Source organism: Paramacrobiotus metropolitanus, unplaced genomic scaffold, assembly GCF_019649055.1.
Source record: "Paramacrobiotus metropolitanus isolate TYO unplaced genomic scaffold, Prichtersi_v1.0 Parri_scaffold0000097, whole genome shotgun sequence".
Classification (NCBI taxonomy): domain Eukaryota; kingdom Metazoa; phylum Tardigrada; class Eutardigrada; order Parachela; family Macrobiotidae; genus Paramacrobiotus; species Paramacrobiotus metropolitanus.
Genome location: NW_026570317.1, coordinates 385611 through 410538, shown reverse-complemented (window position 1 = coordinate 410538; position 24928 = coordinate 385611). Strand labels below are relative to the sequence as shown.

The 24928-nt window shown below is 44.3% G+C and overlaps 4 protein-coding genes across 6 annotated transcripts; all 4 read right to left on the bottom strand.

The window, feature by feature from the left end:
• Window positions 1-8886: 8886 nt before the first annotated feature.
• On the bottom strand, window positions 8887-9424 carry LOC129596876 (uncharacterized). Its single transcript, XM_055494276.1, has 2 exons — window positions 9169-9424; window positions 8887-9091 (listed from the first exon to the last, which is right to left on the bottom strand). Exons 1-2 carry the CDS (start codon window positions 9393-9395, stop codon window positions 8968-8970), a joined length of 351 nt encoding a protein of 116 aa, XP_055350251.1. The 5' UTR covers window positions 9396-9424; the 3' UTR covers window positions 8887-8967.
• A 3682-nt stretch (window positions 9425-13106) lies between these two features.
• On the bottom strand, window positions 13107-15197 carry LOC129596895 (U-scoloptoxin(01)-Er1a-like). Of its 2 annotated transcripts, XM_055494296.1 has the most exons (4): window positions 14837-15197; window positions 14669-14773; window positions 14371-14574; window positions 13107-13122 (listed from the first exon to the last, which is right to left on the bottom strand). In XM_055494296.1, the coding sequence occupies exons 1-3, from the start codon at window positions 15079-15081 to the stop codon at window positions 14385-14387; spliced, it is 540 nt and encodes a 179-aa protein (XP_055350271.1). In that variant the 5' UTR covers window positions 15082-15197; the 3' UTR covers window positions 13107-13122; window positions 14371-14384. The 2 variants fall into 2 exon arrangements, with proteins under 2 accessions (XP_055350271.1, XP_055350270.1); XM_055494295.1 differs by lacking the exon at window positions 13107-13122 and having other exon boundaries at window positions 14315-14574.
• Window positions 15198-16869: 1672 nt separating this feature from the next.
• Window positions 16870-19441, bottom strand: LOC129596889 (uncharacterized). The gene is made up of 7 exons (XM_055494288.1): window positions 19355-19441; window positions 19096-19258; window positions 18535-18814; window positions 18378-18477; window positions 18175-18298; window positions 17043-17313; window positions 16870-16986 (listed from the first exon to the last, which is right to left on the bottom strand). Exons 1-7 carry the CDS (start codon window positions 19401-19403, stop codon window positions 16870-16872), a joined length of 1104 nt encoding a protein of 367 aa, XP_055350263.1. The 5' UTR covers window positions 19404-19441.
• A 2330-nt stretch (window positions 19442-21771) lies between these two features.
• On the bottom strand, window positions 21772-22917 carry LOC129596891 (uncharacterized). 2 transcript variants are annotated; one of them, XM_055494290.1, is made up of 3 exons: window positions 22492-22917; window positions 22317-22421; window positions 21772-22218 (listed from the first exon to the last, which is right to left on the bottom strand). In XM_055494290.1, the coding sequence occupies exons 1-3, from the start codon at window positions 22740-22742 to the stop codon at window positions 22047-22049; spliced, it is 528 nt and encodes a 175-aa protein (XP_055350265.1). In that variant the 5' UTR covers window positions 22743-22917; the 3' UTR covers window positions 21772-22046. The 2 variants fall into 2 exon arrangements, with proteins under 2 accessions (XP_055350265.1, XP_055350266.1); XM_055494291.1 differs by having other exon boundaries at window positions 22675-22917.
• Window positions 22918-24928: the final 2011 nt, after the last annotated feature.

The following is a 24928-nucleotide window of genomic DNA, read 5'->3' as shown; positions in this document are numbered from 1 at the left end:
ACGGGTACAGTAAAAATATTCGACTTAGGCAACACATGCTATCTATACAGTATTCAACTGGTGCTGGACCTCTCAAGCTTTTCGGTTTACTTTCTGTTCGGCAAATTTAATCCCTTTGCCCTTGTACTGTTCGGCGGGCTTGACTCCGCGAATTAGCTCAGCCAATTTGCGGACCTTTTCGTGGTCACATCCGGTCAATTTGATCTCGGTCGGGCTGGGAACTTTCGCTTTAACTCCGTCTGGAATGTGGACATCGTGCGAAAACCCCACCGACAATACCAAAGTCGATTTCTGCAGTGACGCCTTGTATCCTTTTCCGTATATATTCAGGGATTGTGGATTGTCGTCATCACAGTTTTTGCCGGCAGCGACTCGGTCGAGCAACATAGCGATCTACAGTACCAAAATACGTGACTTGTAAATACGCAAGTGCTAAGAATCAGCAGCTCATCGGCAAAATTTACGTATTAAGACAAATCTGATATCCCATCATGGTTGCTATTGCCTTACTAGTAGCTGGGCTCTCAAAACTCTAGGCTTTTTCTGCAGAAAAATGTCACGATCAAGTTTTTAGAGCAGAACATTTTCGTAGTAACTCAACGCGAAACTGCTGCCTCTGTTATCGGCACGTACTGTAGAGCATGTTCATTGCTGTATTGCTTAAGGGATTTGGCCCGGTACATAGCGCTACAATCGTGTACATTGACGGGAATATTCGCTTTCGCGCACTTTCAAACACTCTTTTGGGTTGCTTTTTGACATTGTGTAGCCAAATGATTGGTGTACATAGGCGTGAGATCCGTTTTCGCGCGCAACATCCGGTTGCGGAGTTATGACGGTAACAAAATTCCAAAAAGTTTAAATGCATTCAGGTGTACCAAAAGTCTCATTATGGACCGATCCCTTTCGAACTTTGCACGTAAATGCACATAACCATGAAGATCGTTTTGACACGGATCCACTGTTCTAACATGTTTTTAAAATTTTAAAATGAATTTCAAAAATTTTAAAATTCATTTTAAAATTTGAAAAAAATCGTAGAAGTCTGGATCCCTGTCAAAACGATCTTCATGGTAATGAGCATTTACGCGCAAAATTTGAAAGGGATCGGTTTATAATGAGACTTTTGGTACACCTGAATGCATTTAAACTTTTTGGAATTTTGATACCCTCCTAACTTCGGAACCGGATGTTGCGCGCGCAAACGGTTTTCTCACCTAGGTAAACAATTCTTCTGGCTACAAAATACCATAAAGCAATGCAAAAAAGTGCTTGGGAGCGCGCACCAGCGAAACTTCCCCGGGATGTTCACGAACTTGTGCTATGTACCGGGCCAAATCCCTTAAGGGAAATGGCCCGGTACATAGCGTTAAAAATGGGATACATACACTAAAACTTTCGCTATCGCGCACTCCAAATCACGTTTTGTAAATACCTTATGTTGTTCTGTAAAGCTAAATGATTTGTATACAGTGTCCTGAAAACCGTTTGCGCGCGCAACATCCGGTTGCCGAGAATCGAGATATAGCGTACTAAAATGGGTGAAAAGTTTAAAAGCATTGTTGTGTACCAAAAGTCTGGTTATGGCTCGATCTTCTTGAAACTTTGCTATGAAAGACACATGGCCATAAGGTCGAAAGTGAACCAATTTTAGGTTTATAGCATTTTCCCATAATTTTAAAATAAATTTTGAAAATTTTGAAATTCATTTTTATAAAATCGGAAAAAGACAATATATATAAAAAACGATTTTAAAATCGCAACCGGATGTTGCGCGCGCAGACGGTTTTAAGGACAATGTACACAAATCATTTAGCTTTAGAACGACATAAAGTAAGTATCTAAAAAAAGTGATTCGGAGTGCGCGATAGCGAAAGTTTTAGTGTACGTATCCCATTTTTAACGCTATATACCGGGCCATTTTCCTTAACCAGGAGTCCTTTTTCATTCTTATTGCGCTTTTGAATAATTATTGTAAATATAAAAGATAATTATTGTAAAAACTATAATTATGGCTGATCTGTAATAATTACTTCCTTCTAGAATTAAGGAAGTAATTATTGTACAATAAATGAAGAAAATAAACGAAGTTCTTTGCTGCTACTCTGTGCTAGTTATTACTTCCAGACTCCAGTGCCTAACCAAAGAAAAAGCGACAGGTAACTTACCAAACCACAAAACATAACCGGAAACAGTATCCGTTTGCGTGAAATTTTCGTTGTATGCATTTTCAAAATGTCCGGATCGAATGCGGGGGAATCTAATAACCGAGCAGGGTTATATCGATATCTGTATTCGATTACCGGTGTTACGTACTTCACTATTTCGGATTTTATTCGGATCTTAATAATGGTTTTGTGTTTCTCCTCTGCTCATTATAAATGGATTCTACCGGATGTTTACGCGTTAAAAAAATAAAAACACATCTCGTATTGAAAGTGCGTGCCGAAGTTCGCAACCGCCTGTTTGCTCGAACGTACGAGAAAGTTGACCGGCGGCAGCGTGCATTTGTTGTCAACAACTTTCAATTTCCAAACAATAACCTCTGCCTCGGGTTAATTAATTTTAGCTTCGACATGAAGAACATGTGAAGAAAGTGGAGTGTTTTTTGTTGCACGCCTAGATGGTTTGGCAAACAACATGTTTTTTGTCTTTTCTGAAAAAATGCGTGGCTGTAGAGTACTCGCTATAACCAATAATCGTATATTGAATCTAAATATTACGTGACATTGTATTAACAAAATTCCGACAGCGGGGAAACATGTTGCGCACGCAGATAGTGTACGTTACAACGTGGAAAGAAAGGACGCGTTGCCGGAGGAAAGGACGCAGGCACGGGAACACAGAATGAGCACTGCTCAAAAGCGAGCAATGAACTATTGATGGCCTGGAGTGCGCTTGCAAAGTAACACGTGGGACACGGCAAAAGAAACGTTTCTACTGTGAAATGGTATGAAATACATAGTTCTCCCCGTCCACATACATGTAAAAATATCATACTGTAATTATACGATACATACGTCCATGTAAACATGCGCCACATATCTATATATATGATGCATACATGTAAACATACGACATAATCACCCGATACATGCGTACGAGTTTTTCCGTAAACATACAGGTAAACATATTTACAATACATGTCTACGCACGAGTACTGGTATCTTCGTCAGTGGTGCATACCTTTTTAATTCAATTTGGCGATACAATACAGTCACAAGTTTCCATAAAAGTGAAAGAATTGTACTGAATACACAGCCTCAGCCGACTACGGAAATGGGCGGCCTAATCACACAGAACATTTCGTCTAAGTTGGCCGATGCTGGTGCTGTTCCCATGACAGAGGCCGCGTTCCCGCGTTGGACGTCAATGCTGATCTGTTGGCGCAAAAACTCCGTCGCCCGTACCTCGCCTGTTTCCTGTTGTATCATCTTCCCGACTTCGGTCACCAAACGAGAAGCATCCGGTCCGAGTGGTCCAAGTGTTTCGACGCCAAATGCGCGGAACAGGTAATCTCGAGAGAGTTCCCGATACTTCGCCACTTTATCCTGCTCTGCGCGCGCCGCGGCTGCTCCCGCTTGCTTCGATGTTGCCGCGATGTGCGACAAAGCTACCGTGCACACGCATGTGGCGTCCCAGGTCAACATCTTTCCTCTTTCCCATGGGACCAAAGCCACTCCGTCGGGGCGCTTGCCATTGGTTAGGCAAGTACCAGGTGGTTCCAGTTCCGTTTCAATACCGGCGGAAGCAAAGGCGCGCTTTAAAATGACATTGATGCAGCTGTGCCTGGGCTTCCGGCCCCTGCTTTTTTTACAACTCAGGCCATGGTATCCACGTGCATCGGCCCATTCACCACAATTGCAACGGTGTGGAATGGTGACTGGTACGCCGAGACGCAGGCCGACAGCAATTCTGAGTGTGGTGTCGTTTAGGAAGTTACCGAGGGATGCGGCTGGAAGTGCTTCCAACCATGCGCCATTATCCTTAGTGCTCACACCTCGAAGACGGGCTTCACTTGACATGTCTGACTGAGCTGCCGCCAAGAGGGTTTCCACCGTGCCGTGGATGATCGGTTCATCCCAAATCTTCTGGTGTTTTCTGGTTTCGAAGGCCGGAAGGTCCGCTTTGGTCATTTGTTGCCACTCTTCTGCGGCGTCGCAACAATAAATTTCCGGGTCGAAATCAACTAACTCGCTAGTCAGTTTAACCACTGAGTAAGCCGAGGCCAAAAAGGCCGGAAGGGCCAGCTTCTCAATGCTCCGGATTCCGAGACCACCCTGTGAGACGGGAAGTGCCGCTTGCATCCATATGGCTTCGGTAATGTTCACATTGGTAATTCTCGACAGACAGTCTATGATCATTTTGTCGAACTGTCGCAACAACTCCGTTTGCAGGTAGCACCGCGCAGTTCGCAACCTGTAAATCATTCTTACCGGACCCATGCTGCATTTCAAAAGGTACAACGCGTGGTGGGCAGGCAGCAGTCTTAAGCGCTGTGTCATCCTGGCAATCTTCTCCGTTTCAACAGCAAGGGTGCCTGCAACCGCGTCATCGTGGAGTGGCGCGCCGAGGTAGTTCAACTCGTTCAGGTGCGGCAACTGCAAGTCAGGGAACGATTGGAGAAATGCGTCAGTTACCCTTTGGCGATCGGTTTCGGACCCTCCGATCACTACCAATTCGCATTTGGCAATGTTCAAATGCAGCCCGGCATTTTTCAACGCTTCCTGCAGAGTACATAGGTCATCGTACACGTCTTCAGGGTCTCCTCCAAGCGCATCGTCATCCAAAAAGCTCTCGCGAAATTTTAATTTCAGATGGCGGTGTGGTTTGATGGTGGCGAGGCAATATAATAGCGGTCCTTTGGGATCACCCTGTTGTATCCCTGCTTGGGAAGAGATGCGGTAGGCGCCATGCAGCAAGACCGATGGTGTTCCGTAACACTGCCAGACATAACGGTAGTACAGTGGTAGAAATTCCTCCGTTGCTTCGAGGATTTTATTCCGGTCAAGTGAGTTAAATGCATTTCTTACATCCAGTTTCAAAAGGACTTGAACTTTATCGCTTTTGACGGCATTCTCGATAAAGCAGCGCGCACCATGAACTGCTGCTTCAACGCCACCTTTCGTGGCAAAGCCTAACTGGAGTGGCTGCAGTTCGCTGTTTAGATGACGCGATTTGAAAGAGACAATGCGGGATACAATTCGACGTAGGGCTCAACCAACCGCAATCGGGCGCACTCCGCTGTCCTTTTTCTTGAAGGCAAATAGATTGGCTCCGTATAATATGTCGGTGATCCCCGGGGGCACTTCCCCCCTAAGCATTATGTTCACTACGTCAGCCACTACCTACGGTGCATACCTTGATGGTACTAACTAACACGTACAGGCGGCGAGCCTGTACGAGCTCAAAAGATAAATCTAAAAACATAGATCCATACTAATATGAAAACGATTGGCAACGCCTGCGAATTTCAGCTTGCTCGTGGGTGTAGTTACTAATTATACATTTTTGAATCTGTTGTTAAATTCGGTATACTTCCAGTACCGATAACAATGCATCTTTTTGGTAAGGGGGGAAACAGGCGCGATGTTGCGGTATCTGAAAACGAACAGGTCGGCGTATCGGGGCATGTGCGAAGTCGAGGTCTGTGCAGGCGGACCTCACCACCACGAGTTTCCGTCATCCCTTCTATGCCCGACTGCAATTTTCCCTTTAATTTGTTGGAATACAATTACAGTCACTGCCACTTATAGGGCGGATGTGACGTACGCATCACAGTTAATGTAAAAGAGAGCTGGAATGGAAAATGTTAATGATACGGGCAGTTAGGAAATAAGAAAATTTGTATTGTTCAATGGCGCTCAGATCCCCAGTTATCCAGTCCGCCCAGGGATTGCTGACGAATAATGGGCGGATGATAAAAGTCACGTGATGCTTATTGACAGGTTCCTGCAGCATGACTCTCCACAGTCCACACACTCTGCAATCAACAGATAGTGCGAACTGTTGTAAATATGTGGCCGACAGATAACCTCCTTTCGCTGCGAAAAAAAAACACTTTTGGCAGTTACAAGGGTTCATTTTGATCCAGGTGCAAATAAAAGCGCTCCCGAGCATACTAAAATTTGCTTACCGTATACGACTATATCCACGATCAAAATGACGTTTTGTTAGCATAGTATTACATTGGAAACAGCGTGTAATTCAAAGTGACAAAATTTGATTAAGGACATGTGAGGAGGATTGACTCCTTCTGTCGTACTACGTGATTTCCTTTAGGACAGATCTCAGTTCTCAGATCCTACGTCGTGTAAACATTACTCAGACCGTTTTTGTTACGGCCTCCTCTCCAAACTTTAACACGACAGGGACTGCACAAAACGAAAATCTTACTTACAAAAGACTTTCAGTCCAATTTTGTCTACCCAACTTGGTAGGGGCTCGATTAGGTCGCCAGCGTCGAGGAGGCGTATGGATTCCAATGTACCGTGTGATACGGAAATCGTGTGCCACTTTAAATGACTACGGATGCGGTCCGTATCCATTATCATTAAAGTGGCGCACGCTTTTGTCGGTTCCGTTTGCAGAGCGGATATCCAAAACAGTCAGCTCGCTAACATCTTTTGTGAAATTATGCTGCGTGGAGCAAGCTACCATCCGCTCAGGCACGTTGTAAAACCGCACGTGCGAATAACAAGTTTTTAACACGAGTAGGAAGTTGACTTCCGCTGCTTTAAATACCTCCATCATGGTTAAATTGTCCATTATCCTTCGTAACTGGTCTAGCAGAGCGTCGGCGGTTGGCCGGACACTGGTAGCCGGCTGTAGATAGTCCAGAATACACAGTGGCCAGATCTGAGGGGACTGAATCACTAATCCAAGTGATATACTGCTATGGAATTAGCCATCTCTAGCATAACACAACCCAAACTCCAGACATCGGTTTTGCGTCTGGATCAACCAGCAGCAGCTTCTTTAGCAACTCCGGTGACGCTAATCGCATTGTTCCGCGCAGGCCGTTAACGTCCCTCGACCGCGTTGACGAACCCTTCAGTTTGCCGAAGTCATCCATATCAGCGATAACCGATCTTCTATTTACTTGATCAACCAGAATATTTGCCGGTTTAATTTAATATCCCCGTGCATAATCTGTTGGTGATGTTCTGGGCCAGTGGGGCTCTTCGGCGATCCCCATCATCAAAGAACTAGGAAAGCGACTGAAATTACATACCGGAGCAGCACGATCTTTCAAAGGGGAGATGCGGCATCCGTTCTTGGGACAATGAAGGGAACAGAAAGTTTAACTGAGATTTTGCTGTTATAATTTATAAAAACAAGATATTTATCTGTGCTGCAGTATGAACAAAACAGCTTTAATCTAGTGCTTGGTACGCTCCAAATAGAGCCACTTTAAAAAAGGATTTCCAGACAGCCACCCTTAGCAGATACAATTGATTTTTTTTCCTGAAGGCCTTATGAAACAGAATTGTAATCCTGAACATTTATTGGTTAATTACGGTAATTCAGTCTTGCGTTATCCGTATCGTGTTATGTAGTGTTATGTAATACTGCGCTTCTATTAATTTGTGATTAAATTTTATCAAGCCGTGCTGTTGGGAAAAATTATTTCTTAAATATATTGCGAGATCTGTAACTGCAGTTGAAGTGACAAAATATCTTGTAATCCAAAGAACCTCGCTAGGACGTTCTATTTGGCTACTGGAGGAAGCGCGAGGAATTACATCGCTGCTATCTGTGCTTAACCGATCCTATTATCGCGCTTGCAAGAAACAAACAGTGACTTACCTTAAGAGAGCGCGAGGACCAATGAAACTAAATAAAGATAATGGGATAAGAAATTTAATATTCGTGCATCCAGCTCATGCGGCATACGTTTCACCATATGCCCTCGGGATTCCATCGATGGTACCTTCGTGAGAATAAAAATTGCTCGTAGTATTTATTACGGCTCACAAAGCACCTTAACTGCAAACAGCGCATTTAAAATTGAGGCATGGATTTAACGTGGATCGGTGTTAGGGAGACCTGTAATACAATCATATTTCAGGATGGAAAATGTGCGAGAGCTATACCTAGCTGGTATCAGTATATGATAAGATACGAGCACTCACAGTCGTAACAACACCAACACTATCTACGCGTTTTCCATAGGAAATGGGGAAAACGACAGATTTCTCCGTAATCATATTTCTAGTATATTTACACTAAGCAAATAGACAAAGTAAGTAAGCTGATGACTATTAAATTCTACTCCTACCGTACACACCGTATATTTAACATTAACGGTCAAAACGTCGGCAGAGGTTTTGCGCGGTTTTCTCATTATTTTAAAAATAAGACTATGCTGCTCGAATTACCATGCTGTCAGAATTTGGGCATTTTAGTTTACTGCTCTACGCTACAAATTTCAATAAAACGTTTCGGTATGTCATCTTTTATGTGGATGCGAAAAGTTCTTATTTCCTAATTTCCAACAATTTTAAAATTTTCAAGAGTGGTGTTCCGCAACCACAATTAACTTTTCACATGATATTACTACTTCGGGACGCCAGTGTGGGAATTAACCGTTTTGCCCTTGTGGGCATTAACCGTTGACCGTTAACCGGGTATTAACCGAATAGTTAATTTTTATTTATATTTATTAAGTCTGCTTAATAAGCCTGATACGCCTGCTTAATAACATATATTCTGTAGCTCGATATTTTGAGCTCAAAAAATTATCTGAACATAAGCGTACAGATATGTTACTAACAAGGACATTTATTATGATGGACGGATGGACCGCGGTGACCTTGTTTACCACTCGCTGTATCATAACGATACGCAGCGACTGTGAATTTTAGCTTGCTAAATGTTAATCGTTCTTTTTGTTGTGGATACTGTGTTAAATGTCCTTGTAAGTACGCGCCGATTATCAAAAATTGCGGCAGAAGAAGCGCTGCGTCAGTTTTTATAATAAGCGTCCAGCGCAGCGAAGGTCAGCTTATTCAACACCGTGCAGTCCAGTTGCCGCAAGTCGATTTGATCCCAGCATTGCGGAATGCCGTCGCCACGTACCCCGTTGAACCTAATCAACCAGAAACAAATACAATTTAACCACAACTTTTATTCTGATTCAACGTTTAACGCGGTGACCATACTCACATCTGAAGAAAACCGAGAATGCCCGCCCGCTGATAAGGAGTGTCCAACGTCTGCCTCCAGCGCGCATGCATCGCGGTGACCTTGTTTAACACGCGCTGTGTCACAGGCGGACAGCTGTCATTGAGGGCTGCTAGAAACCGTTGGCATTTCTCGGCAGCGGTCTCGGTGCAGCAGAACCGTAACCACGGAATCGTTACGTCGAACCGTCCTGCATCGGCATCCCACATGCACGCCTTCTCGCTAGACAGCAGCGGCAGTCTCGATCTGTAGAACCGCTGCAACAAGGACTTGTCACCAGTCCCATCAGAGGCGGTGTAGTTAATCAGCAGCAACGCTTCACACACGGACATCCATTCTGCCAGCGCGCAGCATTCATAGTTCCGCGCCTGCTTGTTGAAACAGAGCTTCAACAGGGATACGCCCGAGAAGAACGGGTTCTCGCTACCGTTCTGGGCGATAAGCAGTATGGGCCGCAGTGCTTTCTTTTTCAACGTGTCGACGATACTCTGCATGCTGCACGCGAAGCGGTCATCTGGAAGGTAGTGGCTTCGTTCTTCATACGTCCTTTCATCAACCAATACCACGATTCGCGTGGCCGGCGAAACAGTACGTTCCAGCATCGCGCAGAGTTTGTATTGTTCATTAACGCTCAGATCCACGGTTATCCAGTCCGCCCATGGTTCGTGAACGGGTAGAGGACGGATGATAAAAGTCACGTGCTGCTTGTTAACAGGTTCCTGCAGCATGACTCTCCACAGTCCACACACTCTGCAATCAACAATCAGCACGCATTGGTGCAAGTATGTGGCCGACAGAGGACCTCTTATTGCCGCGAAAAAAAATTTTTTGGTAGTTCATTTTGACGTAGATACAAATAAAGGGGCACCCGAGCATGTGCATAACGTATACGGCTATATCCACGATCAAAATGGCGTTTTATTAACATAGTACTGTATTACATCCGAAGTAGCAATATCATGTGAAAATTTAAATGTGGGTACGGAATATCAGTTCTGAAAATTATAAAATTGCTGGAAATTTGGAACTAAGAACTTTTCACATCCTGTCGCCAGAACAACCGCCTGTGCAAACTAGGAATTTCCAGACTGCCTTGAGCGCATTCGTTTTACCTTAAGAATGAAACTTTAAATTTCCTAGGAATCCTAAGAAACCGATAAAAGTCAGGAACCCTAGAATGGTGATTACTTGGGCGAGTTGTCTGTCACATACTACCGCATATCTTCCATGGGAATACACGTTACTTTTCAATTTGTCAGCACTGAATTTCCCTTACCAAAATTAACACCAGCGGGATATTACTAGTTGACATCTATTCAGGCGACACGCTAGCCTGAACAGTGTGGTCCAGCGCAGTTTGGGTTCAGCAAAGATGCCGACAATTTTGGAACCGCCCGGACTGTGCAGATTAGATGGGAAACGGCCTGATGGCTTATCACTTTTTCCCTGGAAAAATGGCCTTCCTTTGATCTGGGATGTGACAGTTGTTGACACATTCGCTACTTCGTATGTAGCCGGTTCATCGGAAGCCGCGGGATCTGCAGCTGATGACGCGGAAACAAGAAAAAGAAGCCTGTATGCAGAACTCACTGATCGACATGTTTTTGAACCAATCGCCCTCGAAACTATGGGAAGTTGCGGCGGCAGTACCCGTCTTTTCATCAATGAAGTTGGTCGACGGATTAAGGAGCAAACAGGCGAAATGCGCGCTACCGAATTTTTGTGGCAGCGTATAAGTGTTGAAATTCAGCGTGGAAACGCTGCTTCTGTTCTGGGAACGGTTGGGTGTTCTAGAGAACTAGAAGAATTATTCTACTTATTCTAAGATGGTTTCTGATGTTCAAGTGTAAAATGGCGTTTGGCTTGTACAATTTGGCAATAAAATTATTGGTTAATATGCTTAAAAATCGGTATGTGAATCATGGCGCATAATTACAGTACGAGGAGGGGGTAAATACACGGGATAGACAGAAAAAACGGCAATAATAAGGGATAACCATTCACGTGTTGTGCAGCATGGCCAGCCACCATGGGAAGGCAGTCCAGCGACACTACACAAAATTCAGGCTTTGAGACCCGAGCTGCCTTCTCCGTAGACTCCTATGTTATACTCAAACACCTGCGTCTTGGACATTTCAGAATCAAACCGTGCAATCTGTATCTTAAAAGAACAAGAAATAATTAACAAGATTTTCGATACCACGCAAGCCGTGATCTATGAGAAACAAGACAAGTAAGAGCCACTTAAGTTTCCCATAGACAAAGCATAGGAGCTCCGTGAAAGCAAACCATCCAATTTCCTATGCTTAGTCTACGAGAAACTCAAATGGCTCAATCTTGCCTCAGTTTTAATAAGTGGCGAGTTATTTGGTATCAAAAATCTTGTAAATTTTTTCTTGTTCTTTTGAGCTATCGATTGTGCGGATTGGTTCTGAAATGTGCAAGATGAAGGTGGTTGAGTTTAACATAGAAGTCTACGGAGAAACAGCTCGAGACTGGAGTCTCAACGGCTGTTCTGCACTGTGTCACTGAACTGCCTTCTATTGGTGGCTGGCCGTTTTGCACAACACGTGAATGGTTATCCCTTATTATTGCCGTTTTTTCTGTCTATCCCGTGTATTTACCCCCTCCTCGTACATTACATTGTAGTCTGACGTCCCTGAGCAGAATCATATGCATATTCGCCACTTCCGTCAGCTTACTTACTGGCTCATCCGTAACTGTGAAATGACATCCTGGCTGAGAATAATACTGCCAAGAATCTCTATCGGAAGGTCACAGATACGCACGTCTTCCGGATCTGCAAATATCCGGCGGATACTTGTGTAATGCAGTACGCGTACTCGTTGAAATCCGTCACTTACCATACTCCAAAGAGGCCGCTAGGAAATTTTCGGCCACAATCAAGCTGATTGGTTCGCGCTCTCTTGACAACTGCTCGGCGAGGTAATTCTGGCACACCTTCCTAAGACAATCTTCATTCCAGAACATACTGCGTCCGGCAGCGTCACCGTGCACTTCAGCGCAAATAAAGGTGACCGTGTCGATCCCCACTCGGGCATACACACGACAGCCGCCATCAAACTGGTAGACCCCACCTGGTTCATGATGCTGTCCCATACAGCGGAAATAAAATTTCTCCGTTCCCGCCGTCCTTCGAAGGGGGCAGGTGATACCGCAAGGGTCTCCAGGACCGAGTATTATCTGGCAGGCGTCAATTAAAAATTTGGGCATACAATGCACTTCACGCAGCAAATGCGCCTTATCAAAAGCAACGATATGCTTTTTGTACAGGGCTCCGCTGGCTTCAGAACTATTTCCCTTGCCATGTGGGTGCGGTAAATAGGTAGCCAGCTGGCATACTGGCACGATACGGCGTTCAGATCGCTTCGTTTGATTCGATTGAACCACGCTAACAACGCAGAACATGTTGTTCAGATATTCTATAACAGCGGCGGGATGGAAAACCAGCGGTCCGCCAGCTGTATCCTGCAGCGCCACCTGCACGGGAATAGGCAGTGATTCCAAGCGGCGGAGGCGGACGACATGATGCGGTGAGAGTTGTCGGGTAGAAATCCATTCTGCGTTGGCTGCGCTGGCGTTGAAGTCAACGAAGAATTGATCGGCGCCAATATCCTGAACGTATCCCAGCCAAAATTGACCAGTGTCACGCTGCACTAACACCGTGTTACCGTAGTTAATCTCCCGCGCACCCAAGCGCCACTCCCGATAATAACGTAATGTTGGAGACATTTGGATGTTCGGACTGAAGAATATGGAGATCTGAATGTTGCAAAAGGATCCTGTCTGTATTTCCCAATCTCGACGGAACGTGGCGTATTAATTTTTTTAGATGGCCGGTGTCCGGTTGCCCGGTGAACTGAGGATACTATATGAGTTTGTGGCGCTCTTCGTTTAAGGCGGAAATTGAGTTTTCTGTTTACTGAAAAATAGGAAGTTCTGGTTCACCGAAAAAGATCCTACAAGTCTCTATGAAACTGGGCTGCTGCTCGGAAAGCGGAGCAGTTCAGAGCCACTAGAATAGAGTCTATTCTAGTGGCTTTGAGCAGTTGCTCTACTTCGCTGTTCACGGCACAGAAAATAGAACTCCTGTCAATACAGAGCGGAGCAAAGCGAAGCGGTATTGTTTATTCCCTCTATGGTACTCGTAGAACTAGAGAGAACATTCATTAATTTTGCGGCGTAGGGCAGCTCGCTTGAGTGGCCGTGGTCGGTGGTAGCCATAATTCTGAATGGCAGTTTGCCAGCGCAGGCGCCAGTTCAACACAGTAACTGTTCCGGCAATATAAGAATGATGTTCAGTAGAATCACAGTACGATACATCGAAACCTGGTTATTAAAATCTAGTCGCCAACCCTTAGCGCAGCCTTGCAGTCTTTAGATTGCGTGGCAAAAAAATACACGTTGGCACGATGCACGTTGTGGATTACCATGGGGACCCTCACTGATTATTGAAAAATTACGTGGTATGCTAATTCGGCATTATTTTGCAAAGCGTGGGATGTTGAGAGCCACCAAGTGATACTTCAATTTTCTAAATACTCCTCTTAACGTCTGTTGAAATGGTCATACTTCTCCAAAAACGTCGAAACCGCTCAGCAACAGCATATTTTGTGAACATTTTGTTTCTAGGTAATGCCGAGCGAAGATCATACAACGCTCTTCTCAAAAACGGTGGTTTTTGTTGTGCATTCCCAACAGCGTTTCCACTTTCCACTACTGTTGCCGCAAAGTCGGACGAGTCTGACAAGATGGACTGGATGACATCATCCAGTCTGCCGACCAAAACGAGCAAAGCACTACTGGCGGGAATAAATTAAGGAATGCATTGTTAGTTAGATCAAAGGTCACACAGCACTTGGTAAAATATTATAGCCCTGCACTAACAGAAGCTGGACAGTTTGTAGTGAGGGTCGGAATGCAGTTGTCACCGGCTGATGAGCTTGTTGCAGCTGTTTTATGCTCATCAGCGAGTGTTGCAATCATGACACTGAACACAGGCGTGCGATTCTGGGCAAGGTCACTATGCATGTCACGGTTGTCTACACTTGAATGTCACGTTCCAGCGCTCAACCTGGCAAGTTTTTATTTGACAGCAGGCTGGAAAACAATACGGCGTTCGTTCAGCGTTCGTTCTTCGTTCAAAATTTACTATGTACGTACTATTTATTTATGATCTATATGAGCGCGGCAGCAGCTTTTCTCGGGCCGGGTTTTGGTGCAGGTGAAGCGGAGCGGAATCCGGCACCGCCCACTAAGGCTTGCATCTTAGGCGACATGGGGACGACGTAGTCAACGGGAGGAGTGTCGAATAGCGGTCTGTCTGAGTATAGACGGGAATTGGAGAAACCGGCATACTGAGCGAACCTGACAATAATGCTATAGCCGTTATCAGCATCCGTACGTGACAGATTTGGGATGTGACTTTTCGTTAGACCGTACAAGATATTTAACTACTTACTTTTCGCAGTCAACATTGAAGAAATAATCACAGACCAGTGTAATCTGGTTGAAAACAGTCGTATTGGTGCACAAATAGCTGGTCATGTTTCCATTGATTTCACACCTGATGTTCACGAAGCACTCATTAGTGTATTAAGAAGACCGCTATTTCGAAGCGCCGACAAACCTATGGAAAACCTGACAGCGTGTGTCGACATCCGCATAGAATCCCGGGCTCGTCAGCGCGACACAGTCGAATTTAATGCTAACCGGTATTTCCGCCAGTACAGGATACGACTCTCCAGGCATAGCAACGGATAAAATATTGATCACTTCCGCTGCTGACATGGCTGGTTTCAGGATGTCCCATACGTATTGCTGACCACTGGCCGCACACAGAACAGCGAAAACAATGACCACACGGATTTCCATGGTATCCTAAAACGTTTACGCAAAGTATTTTTAAAGTAACGTAGATAATGTGACGACAGTGTGTAGACCGAAGAAGCGGAGATACTGCTGCTGACCGTAAAAGTTTGGAACGTAAATCAGTAAATGAACGCCTAAATGCAGCCGGGACATGCTGTAGTTTTTATACAAATTAGGCAGCTCATGATTATAGATGTGCGCTTTGCTTGCGTAACATGAGTAATCACATTACTGAACCTGCACTCGGAAGTAGACCCCCGGCTACTTATTCGCAGTGTTAATTTACGTTATGTAATCTGTAGTAGGAAGTCAACTTCCTGCTATTTTATACTATGTAGCTAGAGGTGTTTACTTCCGTGTTGGCCGATAACAAACAAAGCGGCTGCGCAGTTAGAAATCAGCGTTAGGTTTGATTATCTACTAGTCTCGTGATGTCTAGCAATGAAAAACCATGCGTTGCAATGGTGCTTCATTTTCTAGCTTTTACTACCGCTGTTTAATCAGATTGACCGTTCCATAATGATGTATCAAACGTACAATATTCCACGATCAACCCCTCTTTTGCTCAAAGACTTATTGAACTCCTTAATGACCTTTCCATAAATAATGCTTTATGCTCACATTAACACTACTATAACGGACAAGAATTTTGAACAAATAGACAACGAACCACGTTGTGGCAATCAAGAAAATAAGCCACATACTGTTAACAAACAACACAGCCACAAATCCTGATAGTGACCTTTTTATAACTTTAAATCACCCTCCAGCAACGATGAATACCATTACATTTGACTATATGAGGATGCTCTAAATCAAGCATTCCATCCGGCCAAACATTTTTTTTTATTATTACCACTAAAGTTAGAAGTTTCGTGTTGAAGACACCCCACCAGTCCCAATTATCTTTACAACTTGGTCCTTGTTACTGAACAAGCTGATACGGTAGCCCACACCCAGAACGGAACCCTTCCGGTTCAGCTCATCACATTTAACCTCAAAGCGTTATACAACAATATGTACGGAAAAAAGATCGGACACCTTCTTCAAGAAATTACCACACTAAAAGACAACAAAGACAAAATACAACAACGAAAACAACAGCAGCATCAACAAACTGGATCGACAACTACCATTCTTCAACAAAATTCTTCAAACGTTCGGCGTGCTACTTATCCTAGAAATCTCCCGAGAATAAGCGGAGAGTCCCACGGAGACGTTTGCGGGGTTTCTGAAGCACCCGATTAGGAAAGTTGCACCCGATTCTAGGGATGGATGGAAGCAACGACATGAATAAGCCTTAACTTGTTCCTTATTTTACGTCTACCAGTATCTAGCGCGAGACCATTTGTGTTTTAGGTACTATGACAAGGGCAATTTTTATTTGAAGTCTGTACTAGTCTTAAAGATGAGCAAACTTTGGTTCTGTACTTCAAAAGTATGGCATAGCCGGTTTATGGAAGCTTTTAGTCAGATCGTGCTAATGCGTTTTTAAAAAAAATTGATTCTGTCTGGCTGAGTTTTAGAACATGGGGTTTCTGATTATAGCAGTCATGAAAGGTAATAAAATAATTCAGGATGCATAATGAAAGGTAATAAAATCTAAGCTGGAACATCAAAGGCGCTGACGCTAACGCAACGTGTAAAACAAAGTTAAGCGGCGAAATCGAAAACGCATGCGGAATGGGTGATCATAGTAATTTTTTGGGATATAGGTTTGAAATGAGGCTGACAGGTGCGGAAAGGTAAGCCAGTATTTTTCGACTCTTTGCTCGCAAGAACCACCCGTAACTACTCCCAAGCCCATATCGCGTAGCTCCATTTGCAGTTGCTGGCCTGTACTGTGAATTCGACGGTGGCGTTGCCGGCGAGAGATGGAGCAGAGCGCAAATGGGCAGCCCAAGGAAACTACGGAAAGCCGTTAAATAGAGACATGAAAGATTTACATAAATTATTTAACTTACACCAGGGCAGTTGATGTCTGGCCTCTGACAGAAAGCCCTCACGGCATGGTCAATGTCGGTGTAATGTGTGAGGCCGTCGGTGACCAGTACCGCCACATCGTGCACATCGTTCCATGTGCAGCCGGCTTCGTGGAGGATATCCTTTATACATTCCATGACCCACTGGACTTCCTGGTAAGTGATAGTCTCAGTACGGGTGGTGTCGCCGAGGAAGTCGTCGGGGACTTGCACGGACATTAGATACAGGATCTTGCCGACACGAGTGGCGAACCTGATTAAAAGAGACAATGACTACACAACGCAGACACTGTCAGCATCTTCAACAATCTGAAAGTTGTATAAAAAAATTCGTATTAGCGACTTAATCAGTGAATAAAAATATCTTCTGAATTTTAGGAAATTCATTTCTTTCAGTTACCATTTTGCGCACGTATTGTCATTTCACATAATCAAGTGCTGTGCTGCTGTTAATCAAGTTACGCTACATGTTGGGACACAGTAGCATTATCGCACGTGCGAGCAAGCGCGAGTGCATCCGGCAGTGTTGCGCTTTTGGCCGAAGACAGTAAACGTCGTAAGTACGCGTTTGTGGAAGAAATGGGATATCTTCTTTATCCCCTGGCGGTCGAGACCTTTGGAACTTTTGGTCCGGCATTTGCGGAGCTTATTCGTTTCGTTGGCAGAAAGATTCGCGACGCCACAGGGGAGCCCCGTTCTACTGCATTTTTAAAGCAGAGATTTAGCCTTGTTGTTGTAAAAGGAAATGCTGCTGCTGTTTTGGGCACTTTGGATATGCGTTCTAAAATGACTGATGGCGCTAACGATTTTGGTTGTTTTTTTAATGTTTAAATGTGAATCATTTTGCGTAGTATTCTGCGTATGCACTTTTTGTTGTATTGATGGCTTTTGCCCAATAAAGAGTGTTAGTTACGCAAATGTCTCAGCTGGTGCCACTGTAAACGCAAAAGCGATTTCCTAAACAAACATGTGTCTGTGTCTGTCGATTTCCAAAGTGTCTGTTTGAAATCATTTTCCAAGTAATATTCACGCTACTTCCGGTAATAATGGATTAATATAGAAATCTCCTGATCATAACTGCTTCGTGACCATTTAGTGCTAAGAAATCACTTACGGCTTCGAGTAGTTTAAGCGTTCAAGTTTAGCTGCCGTGTCCAGCGAACGAGGCCAATTCAGAGAGATAGTATGTTCTGGCTCGCTGCAGCATTCGGGCTGCGGATGATGATCCCGGCCAACCACTACAATACACAACATCATATTGAATGTGAGTGATGTTACGCAAAGGCAATCGAAGCGTGGACAGCAACTCCTCGTTACCCTCGCCTGTAAAGTTGCAGTTACTGGCCTGTACTGCGAACTCGACAGTGGCGCTGCTGCGTAAAGCAAGAGCAGTCCGAAAATGGGCGATCCAAGGATACTATGGTAAATTCAGTTAAGAAGAGGAGCGACCAAGGAAGTTATGCAGTCTGCTTACATCAAGGCAGTTGTTTTCTGTTCTACCGCAAAATTCGCCCATGGCCATGCGAACGTTCTTGAAGTTATCGGTGCTGCCGGTGACCAACACCACGACATCGTGCACATTGTTCCAGCCCGAGGTACAGCCGGCTTCCTTGAGGATTTGGTTCGTCAAATTCATGATTTGCAGGGATTCGAGGTATGGGTTTCCCGGGTGGATGATTTTGTCGTGGTGTTTAAGGGATTCGAAGGAGCGCAAAGAGGTCAAGTGCAGGATCTTGCCGACACGGACGGCGTAACTGGTTAATAAAAAAAACCAACGATCAGCATCTGTGCCGACTCAAAGTCATGAGGAAAGCTCTTGAGAATTTCAGATCAGCAAATAAAACTATGCTACAAATTTTCAGACATCGTTTTAGTGTATTTTGACCGCATACTGAATATTATTGCTTAAACGTTTAAGCCTAAGCAAGTGCTGTTATACGAGCTCGTATTAAATGAGTATGTGCTCGCTTTAAATGAGTTGTGCCCTGTGCTCATAACTGCGTTGATAGTACTTGGTGTTCAGAAAATAGCTTACTTCCACGGCTTTGGATTATGGGCTTCTCCAGTTGGCGCTTTATTGGCAACTCCATTTGAGGGCTTAGCTGCGCCTTCACTGAGCGCCAGTAACGAAGACAGCGCGACAGTGTACTTCGGCGCGCGGCAACATTCGGAATGCAGAGATTGCTCCTCGTCAGCCACTGCAATCCATAACACCATATCGAATGTGCATGAAAACACCAGCCAAAGACAATCGATCAACTGACAGAAGCGCTACATTAACAAAGGTCACTTACGGCTCGTTGCGACGACAACCAGCAGACCAACAAGGATAATCAATTTCATGGTGGAAAACAAAGAGAAGCACGCAACGTGACCAGGAATAAAATCAAAATCTCCCATGGATGTATGCAAATGTAGCACCTGATATGGAACTATTGGATTTGGCAAACGTTTATAAATGCATTTACTAAGCTCATCAGAAAGGTATGTCAGCAACAAAAAATTTGAAACTGCCTTTTTTCCGGTTTCATCGCTGAAAGTCTTCAAAAATTCAAGGAGTACGATACCAAATGCAATACAAATTCCGATAACCACTCCAAAATTTGTCGGTATCGGTAGCCGGAGCGATATAGACCACACGCGAGGAACCTGCTTGGTACTAGAAATTGGTTAGTAGAATTGCTTACGTAAGTACAAACCGCCACCACAAATTTAAGACCGCTTCGAAAAAGATGTCATCAAAATTGTCAAGTGCTGTTGTTCTCAGTGAACAGCCGTGTAGCCAACTGCATTAGAGAAGTGTTATTTTGAAAAATGTATAACTGGTGTAAAAGTTTCAACCAGGTATGATACTGATAATGTGCCACGGAATACTTATTATATTCTCAAAAAATATAAGCGAACACAAATTGTCAACATTTGTGGTAGACCTTAATCTGATTAAACAAAACAAACCAACCCCATTTACAACACTTCGCCTTCGCTAGTGTTTTTCCAGCCTGATCGGCTAAGTATGACTCACTACAATTCACCATAAGAAAATTCTCAAACCATGAAAATCATGGGAATCACACACAGCGTCACTGTAATTGCGTGGCATCATTATGATTTGCGGCATAATATTGTTTTTATTCACAACATGCCATACGTTTCAATTGTTCAAGTCTGATCGAATGAATACTGCACAGATGTAATGGTACTTCTATTCACATAATACGTAAACATTAACAGAAGGATAAGGCTCTGCCGCAAACACATAGTATACGACATTCCTTCGCCGAAATTCGTAAATGCTACCACATGAACACAAAAACAGAGTAATGTGGCAATGGTAGTAGAAATACAAACGCAAGAGTATGTACGCGTCGCGTACATAGATAATATAATGACAATTAACGAGTTAATTGATGTTAATGTTAGCTGGAGGACATGCGCTCCCGCACTTTCTCCTTTCGCCGTGTGTGGCGAGTTACGTGAGTCTGTTGGTGGCGCTGCGCGTCGCCGTGGCGCTTAGATCAAAGCGACCGCCGTCATGCACGGGCATGCCGTTTGCACTTGGCACTGTTCGTACGCTCGCATTACATGTTTCTGCAGTTCTCATTGCTCTCTGTTTTGCTCCTGCGATCGTGTGCGCGCGAGTGATCTGTTCTTTTACCACCCGCCACACCCTGCTGTTTTCTTCTGCTGTTATTTCGCACTTGCTCAATAAAGGGGCCTTCGGTTGCGCAGGGCACTGGTCGCTCTCTTCCGCCGACCCGGTCGGCCGGCTTCTCGCTGAACCACGGTCACCGCACGCAGCCGATCACCGAGAGCACCAGCCTCCCAGCAGCCGGGGCTCCAGCGCCCCCAGTGGATTCCGGAAGCGGTAACATTAACAGATATATAAAAACGAAGCAAATGATTTCTGACGGAAGAAATACGTTCACTACGAGTCGAATAAAAACACGTAGTTAAATCGTGATTTAACACTCGCACAATTCGCACTGCCTGGGAGATGCTCGCACAACATCGCGATAATATATATCCAGGTGTCTAGAGATATTATCGCACGATATCGCACATAATCTCACAATATCTTGATATTATATCGATAATAATAATAATATATCTTGAAATACTGAATATCGAGAAACCTCGGGATACCTATATATTATTTTCTCGAGATAGGTAAGTCCCGCGTCACCGAACGACCTGGCAAGTCATATTTGACAGCCAGCTGGAAATCAATACAGTGTTCATATCAAATTGTATTTTGTTCTTTTACCTCCGCAATTTGCCGCTGATCATAAGGATATACGAGGGGATGTCAGTAGCGCACCTAGATAATCCCCTGTATTGCTGCCGTCACCCGCCTGGAGTGTGACGTTACGGCAATACATATGGTTAAATCTGGCGCGGTACATAAGCACCATGTATAGCCACAACGTCATGCTCCAGCCGGCTAACGGCAGCAAGTACAGGGATTATCTAGGTACGCTACTGACATCCCCTCTTATGTAGCATTGGTCAAATAGTCACATGCTGCGGTTAATTAAGGAAAGGTGTTCTGTATACTTGATAACAACGGTATCTTTAAAATGCTGCACCATAGTGCAAGCATAATCAATGTACGCGTTTCCCGGTACCTGTAACACTGCTGCAATTCAGCTGACCAGTTAAAGCAATAGAAATGCTAGGACAAACTTTATTGTGAAACTTGTGCTATCAACCACTGACTTACAAAAAAAAATAGCAATGAATTCCGATAGCAGCGAAGCCACCCCGGCTGTAGCGAATATAGTTTAAAATTTATTGATCTTCGCAATTTTTACTGTTTGCATGTTGTATGAAATAAAAAACTCTGCTAAACAACGAGATTATTCGGAAGATTCAACAGGGGTGGCCGTTGCGGTTTCCGCACTGGCCTCCTCACCGACTACCAGCGGCAGCGGTATCTTGATCGGTCGGGGCAGTGGACGCAGCTTCCGTCGTCACTTCTTGTGTCGCCTATACAGCAGCGGTCGCCGTGCCGGTGTTTGCCGCTGTGGCAGCTGCTTTGTCTATTCCAGGAGATGGCGCCGGGGCTTTGGGTGCCGGTGACGGCATGGCAATCAGGTTGGTTGCGGCCGCTGCGGTGGAATACAGACGGGAACTGGAGAGGCCGACATACTGAGAGAACCTGACAAAAATGCCATAGCCGTTGCCAGCATCCGTACTTTGTATACATACTTAAGATTTGATTCCTTGTTAGACAGTACTAGATGTTTAGCCACTTACTTTTGGCACTCAACATTGGAAACGTAATCACAAGCCAGTGTAATCGGACTGAAAAATGTCATATTGGTGCACAAATAACTGGTCAAGGTTCCGTTCTCATCACACCTAAAGGAATGTTCATGTAGCACTCATAAGTATAGTAAAAACCCAATATTAATTTGCATCGCCGACAAACTTATGGAAAACCTGACAGTGTGTAGCGACGTCGGCATAGAATCCCGGGCCCGTCAAATCGTTACAGTCAAATTTAATGGTAACCGGTAATTTCGCCAGCGGAGAATACGTTGGCCCGGGCACAGCGTTGGTTGAAAGATTTATAATCTCCGCCGTTGACTTAGTCAAATTCAGGATGTCCCACATGTTTTGTACTTGCTGTCCACTGGCCGCACACAAAACAGCGAAAAATATGGCCTTACGTATTCCCATGGTATACTAAAACGTTTACGCCAAGTAATGAAGGAAGTAAGTGAGATAATGTGACGACGGTGTGCAGAACGATGAAGCGGAGATACTAAAGCTGACCGCTATTTGGAAAGTAAATCGCGCTGAATACACGCTGAATTCTGGACGGAACCTGCGGTAATTTTTATACAGATTATGCAGCTTGTCATAACGGATACGCTCTTTGCTTGTGCGGCATGAGTAATTATGTTAAGTTATATGCAGCCGGAAGTAGCCTCCCGGCTACTTCTTTGTCATGTGATTCGTGCTACATATGAATACCAGGAAGTCACCTTACGGCTATTGTTCTTCTATAAGTAGGATTATAGCAAGAGGTGTTTTAATTCTGCGTCGGCCGATAACAAACCAAAGCGGCTGTGCAATTAGAAATCAGCGTTAGGTTTAAGGCCTTGAGGTATCTAATAAAGAAGTGTTTTACGTTACAATGGCGGGTTCAGTAGTTTACTCCCATCTTTTATATCGACCTTACCATACTGTCAGATACTGCTACATCTAATGAACCGCCGATATACCAGTATGCACTCTTGGATTGTGGGGACTACAAATTTGGAGCAAACAGGCAGACTATGCGTTGCCAGTAAGTTAAGCCACTCACTGTTAAAAAAAAAAACAAAGTAACAGATCCCGATAGTGACTATTCAACCGACATTAAATCGCCGTCCAGTATCATCACATTCGAGAATGTTCAAATCCATACCGCACTGCAATTATTTATACCGCACCACAAGAGGTTTAGAAGACTGCGCCTTCAAGGCATCCCAATCCAAGATACGAGTATCCATTTGACCTCTGTAACCTGATCAGTGTTACTGAAAAAGCTAACGCGCTAATCCACATCCTGAACGGTATTCCGTTTCAGATCACAAAATCCAACGCCATCAAAGCGCTCCACTAAGCAACTAGTGGTACGGTTTCCCAGACAATCACAGCACCAGCAATGTGATCGGAAACCTTTATCAAAAGGCAGCAGCAAACTGGATCGCCAAATATTGCTGTTGTTTAAACGTCCGGCATGCAACTTTCGCCTAAAGATTTTCCCAAATTTGATTTTCGCGAGTTTATTGGATCCTATGAAAGCAATCCTCGAGTCAATAAACAGATGAACGGAAGCGATGAAACTGACGCATTTCGACTTGTGCTTCATCAACAAAAGCCTAGATTAGTGGGAATCAAAACAAACAAAACACGTGCAATTTTCGGACCCACTGACATTGAGTCGTTTGCTGTGATGTAACCAAACAAGAACAAGCGTAGAAATCCACGCATGGATCAACAGTTTTTTTCATGCTGGAGACGATTTCACGGGCTAAAACAAACGTAAGCAAATTGTTCATCGCCTAGCCTACCTATCTTAATTTTAGTAGGCGCAGTGCTTTCTTTCTCATTGTACCGAGTATACTCTGCCTGCCGCGCGCGAACCGGTCGTCGGGCACGTAGTGGCTTCGTTCTTTATACGTTCTATTTCATCAATCTGTACCAAGGACCGCGGTGGTTTTTGTTCGGCATTTCCATTACTGTTTCCGCTACTGTTCCGGACAGGGTCTGACAAAATGGACTAGATGGCTCTGTAGCCAACCAGGGTCAGCAAGGCAAAAATGGCGGGATGCATTAAATTGCCATCAAGCAAAAGGCTGTTGATGGTTTTATGATGGAGTAAGATTACAATTTTATCTTGGTTACAACTGGTGGTCGGCGGCAACTACTGAACTGATGGCATTTAAAGACCTTTAATGCTTAAACCAAGAGAGTGCCGTCGCTAATCATTACCAGACAGGCCGACCGTTTCGAGTCCTTCCATTTTCGTCGTAGATATCCAAAAGGCAACTGCTTCGCAACTTTCAAGACAGTTCACATTACCAGTTGACAATACCAGCTCATAACGGACTCTACGAAAAGCACAACAGAACCGCCTACGTAAGTGATTCACAGCACAAGATACAGTAATTACCATAATCCATAGATAAACCATAGATTACGAAATTTTTGATTACTTTTAAATGCCAAACAATTCTTAATAACAAACGGCTGTTGCTCCTTCTTAATGGGCTGTTTATGATGATTCATACAAGTTCACGTAATCACTGGAAATTTATGACTGCGCTTATAACCAACAGACATGCTACACGTGACGCAATATTAGTTGGAACAAA

Excerpts from the sequence above, each read along its gene's own strand:
- LOC129596891 (XM_055494290.1), bottom strand. The coding sequence starts at position 22,742 with ATGGGAATACGTAAGGCCATATTTTTCGCTGTTTTGTGTGCGGCCAGT. Across the intron at positions 22,422-22,491 it reads CACTGTCAGGTTTTCCATAA|GTGTGATGAGAACGGAACCT; the intron begins GTTTGTCGGCGA and ends ACATTCCTTTAG. Across the intron at positions 22,219-22,316 it reads TCCAATGTTGAGTGCCAAAA|GTTCTCTCAGTATGTCGGCC; the intron begins GTAAGTGGCTAA and ends CATTTTTGTCAG.
- LOC129596876 (XM_055494276.1), bottom strand. The coding sequence starts at position 9,395 with ATGTGGGATGCCGATGCAGGACGGTTCGACGTAACGATTCCGTGGTTA. Across the intron at positions 9,092-9,168 it reads ATTCTCGGTTTTCTTCAGAT|GTTCAACGGGGTACGTGGCG; the intron begins GTGAGTATGGTC and ends CTGGTTGATTAG.
- LOC129596889 (XM_055494288.1), bottom strand. The coding sequence starts at position 19,403 with ATGAAATTGATTATCCTTGTTGGTCTGCTGGTTGTCGTCGCAACGAGC. Across the intron at positions 17,314-18,174 it reads CGCTTAAACTACTCGAAGCC|GTTCGCCACTCGTGTCGGCA; the intron begins GTAAGTGATTTC and ends TCTTTTAATCAG. Across the intron at positions 16,987-17,042 it reads CAGACATCAACTGCCCTGGT|TTTCCTTGGGCTGCCCATTT; the intron begins GTAAGTTAAATA and ends GGCTTTCCGTAG.
- LOC129596895 (XM_055494296.1), bottom strand. The coding sequence starts at position 15,081 with ATGGAAATCCGTGTGGTCATTGTTTTCGCTGTTCTGTGTGCGGCCAGT. Across the intron at positions 14,774-14,836 it reads CGCTGTCAGGTTTTCCATAG|GTGTGAAATCAATGGAAACA; the intron begins GTTTGTCGGCGC and ends CGTGAACATCAG. Across the intron at positions 14,575-14,668 it reads TTCAATGTTGACTGCGAAAA|GTTCGCTCAGTATGCCGGTT; the intron begins GTAAGTAGTTAA and ends CATTATTGTCAG.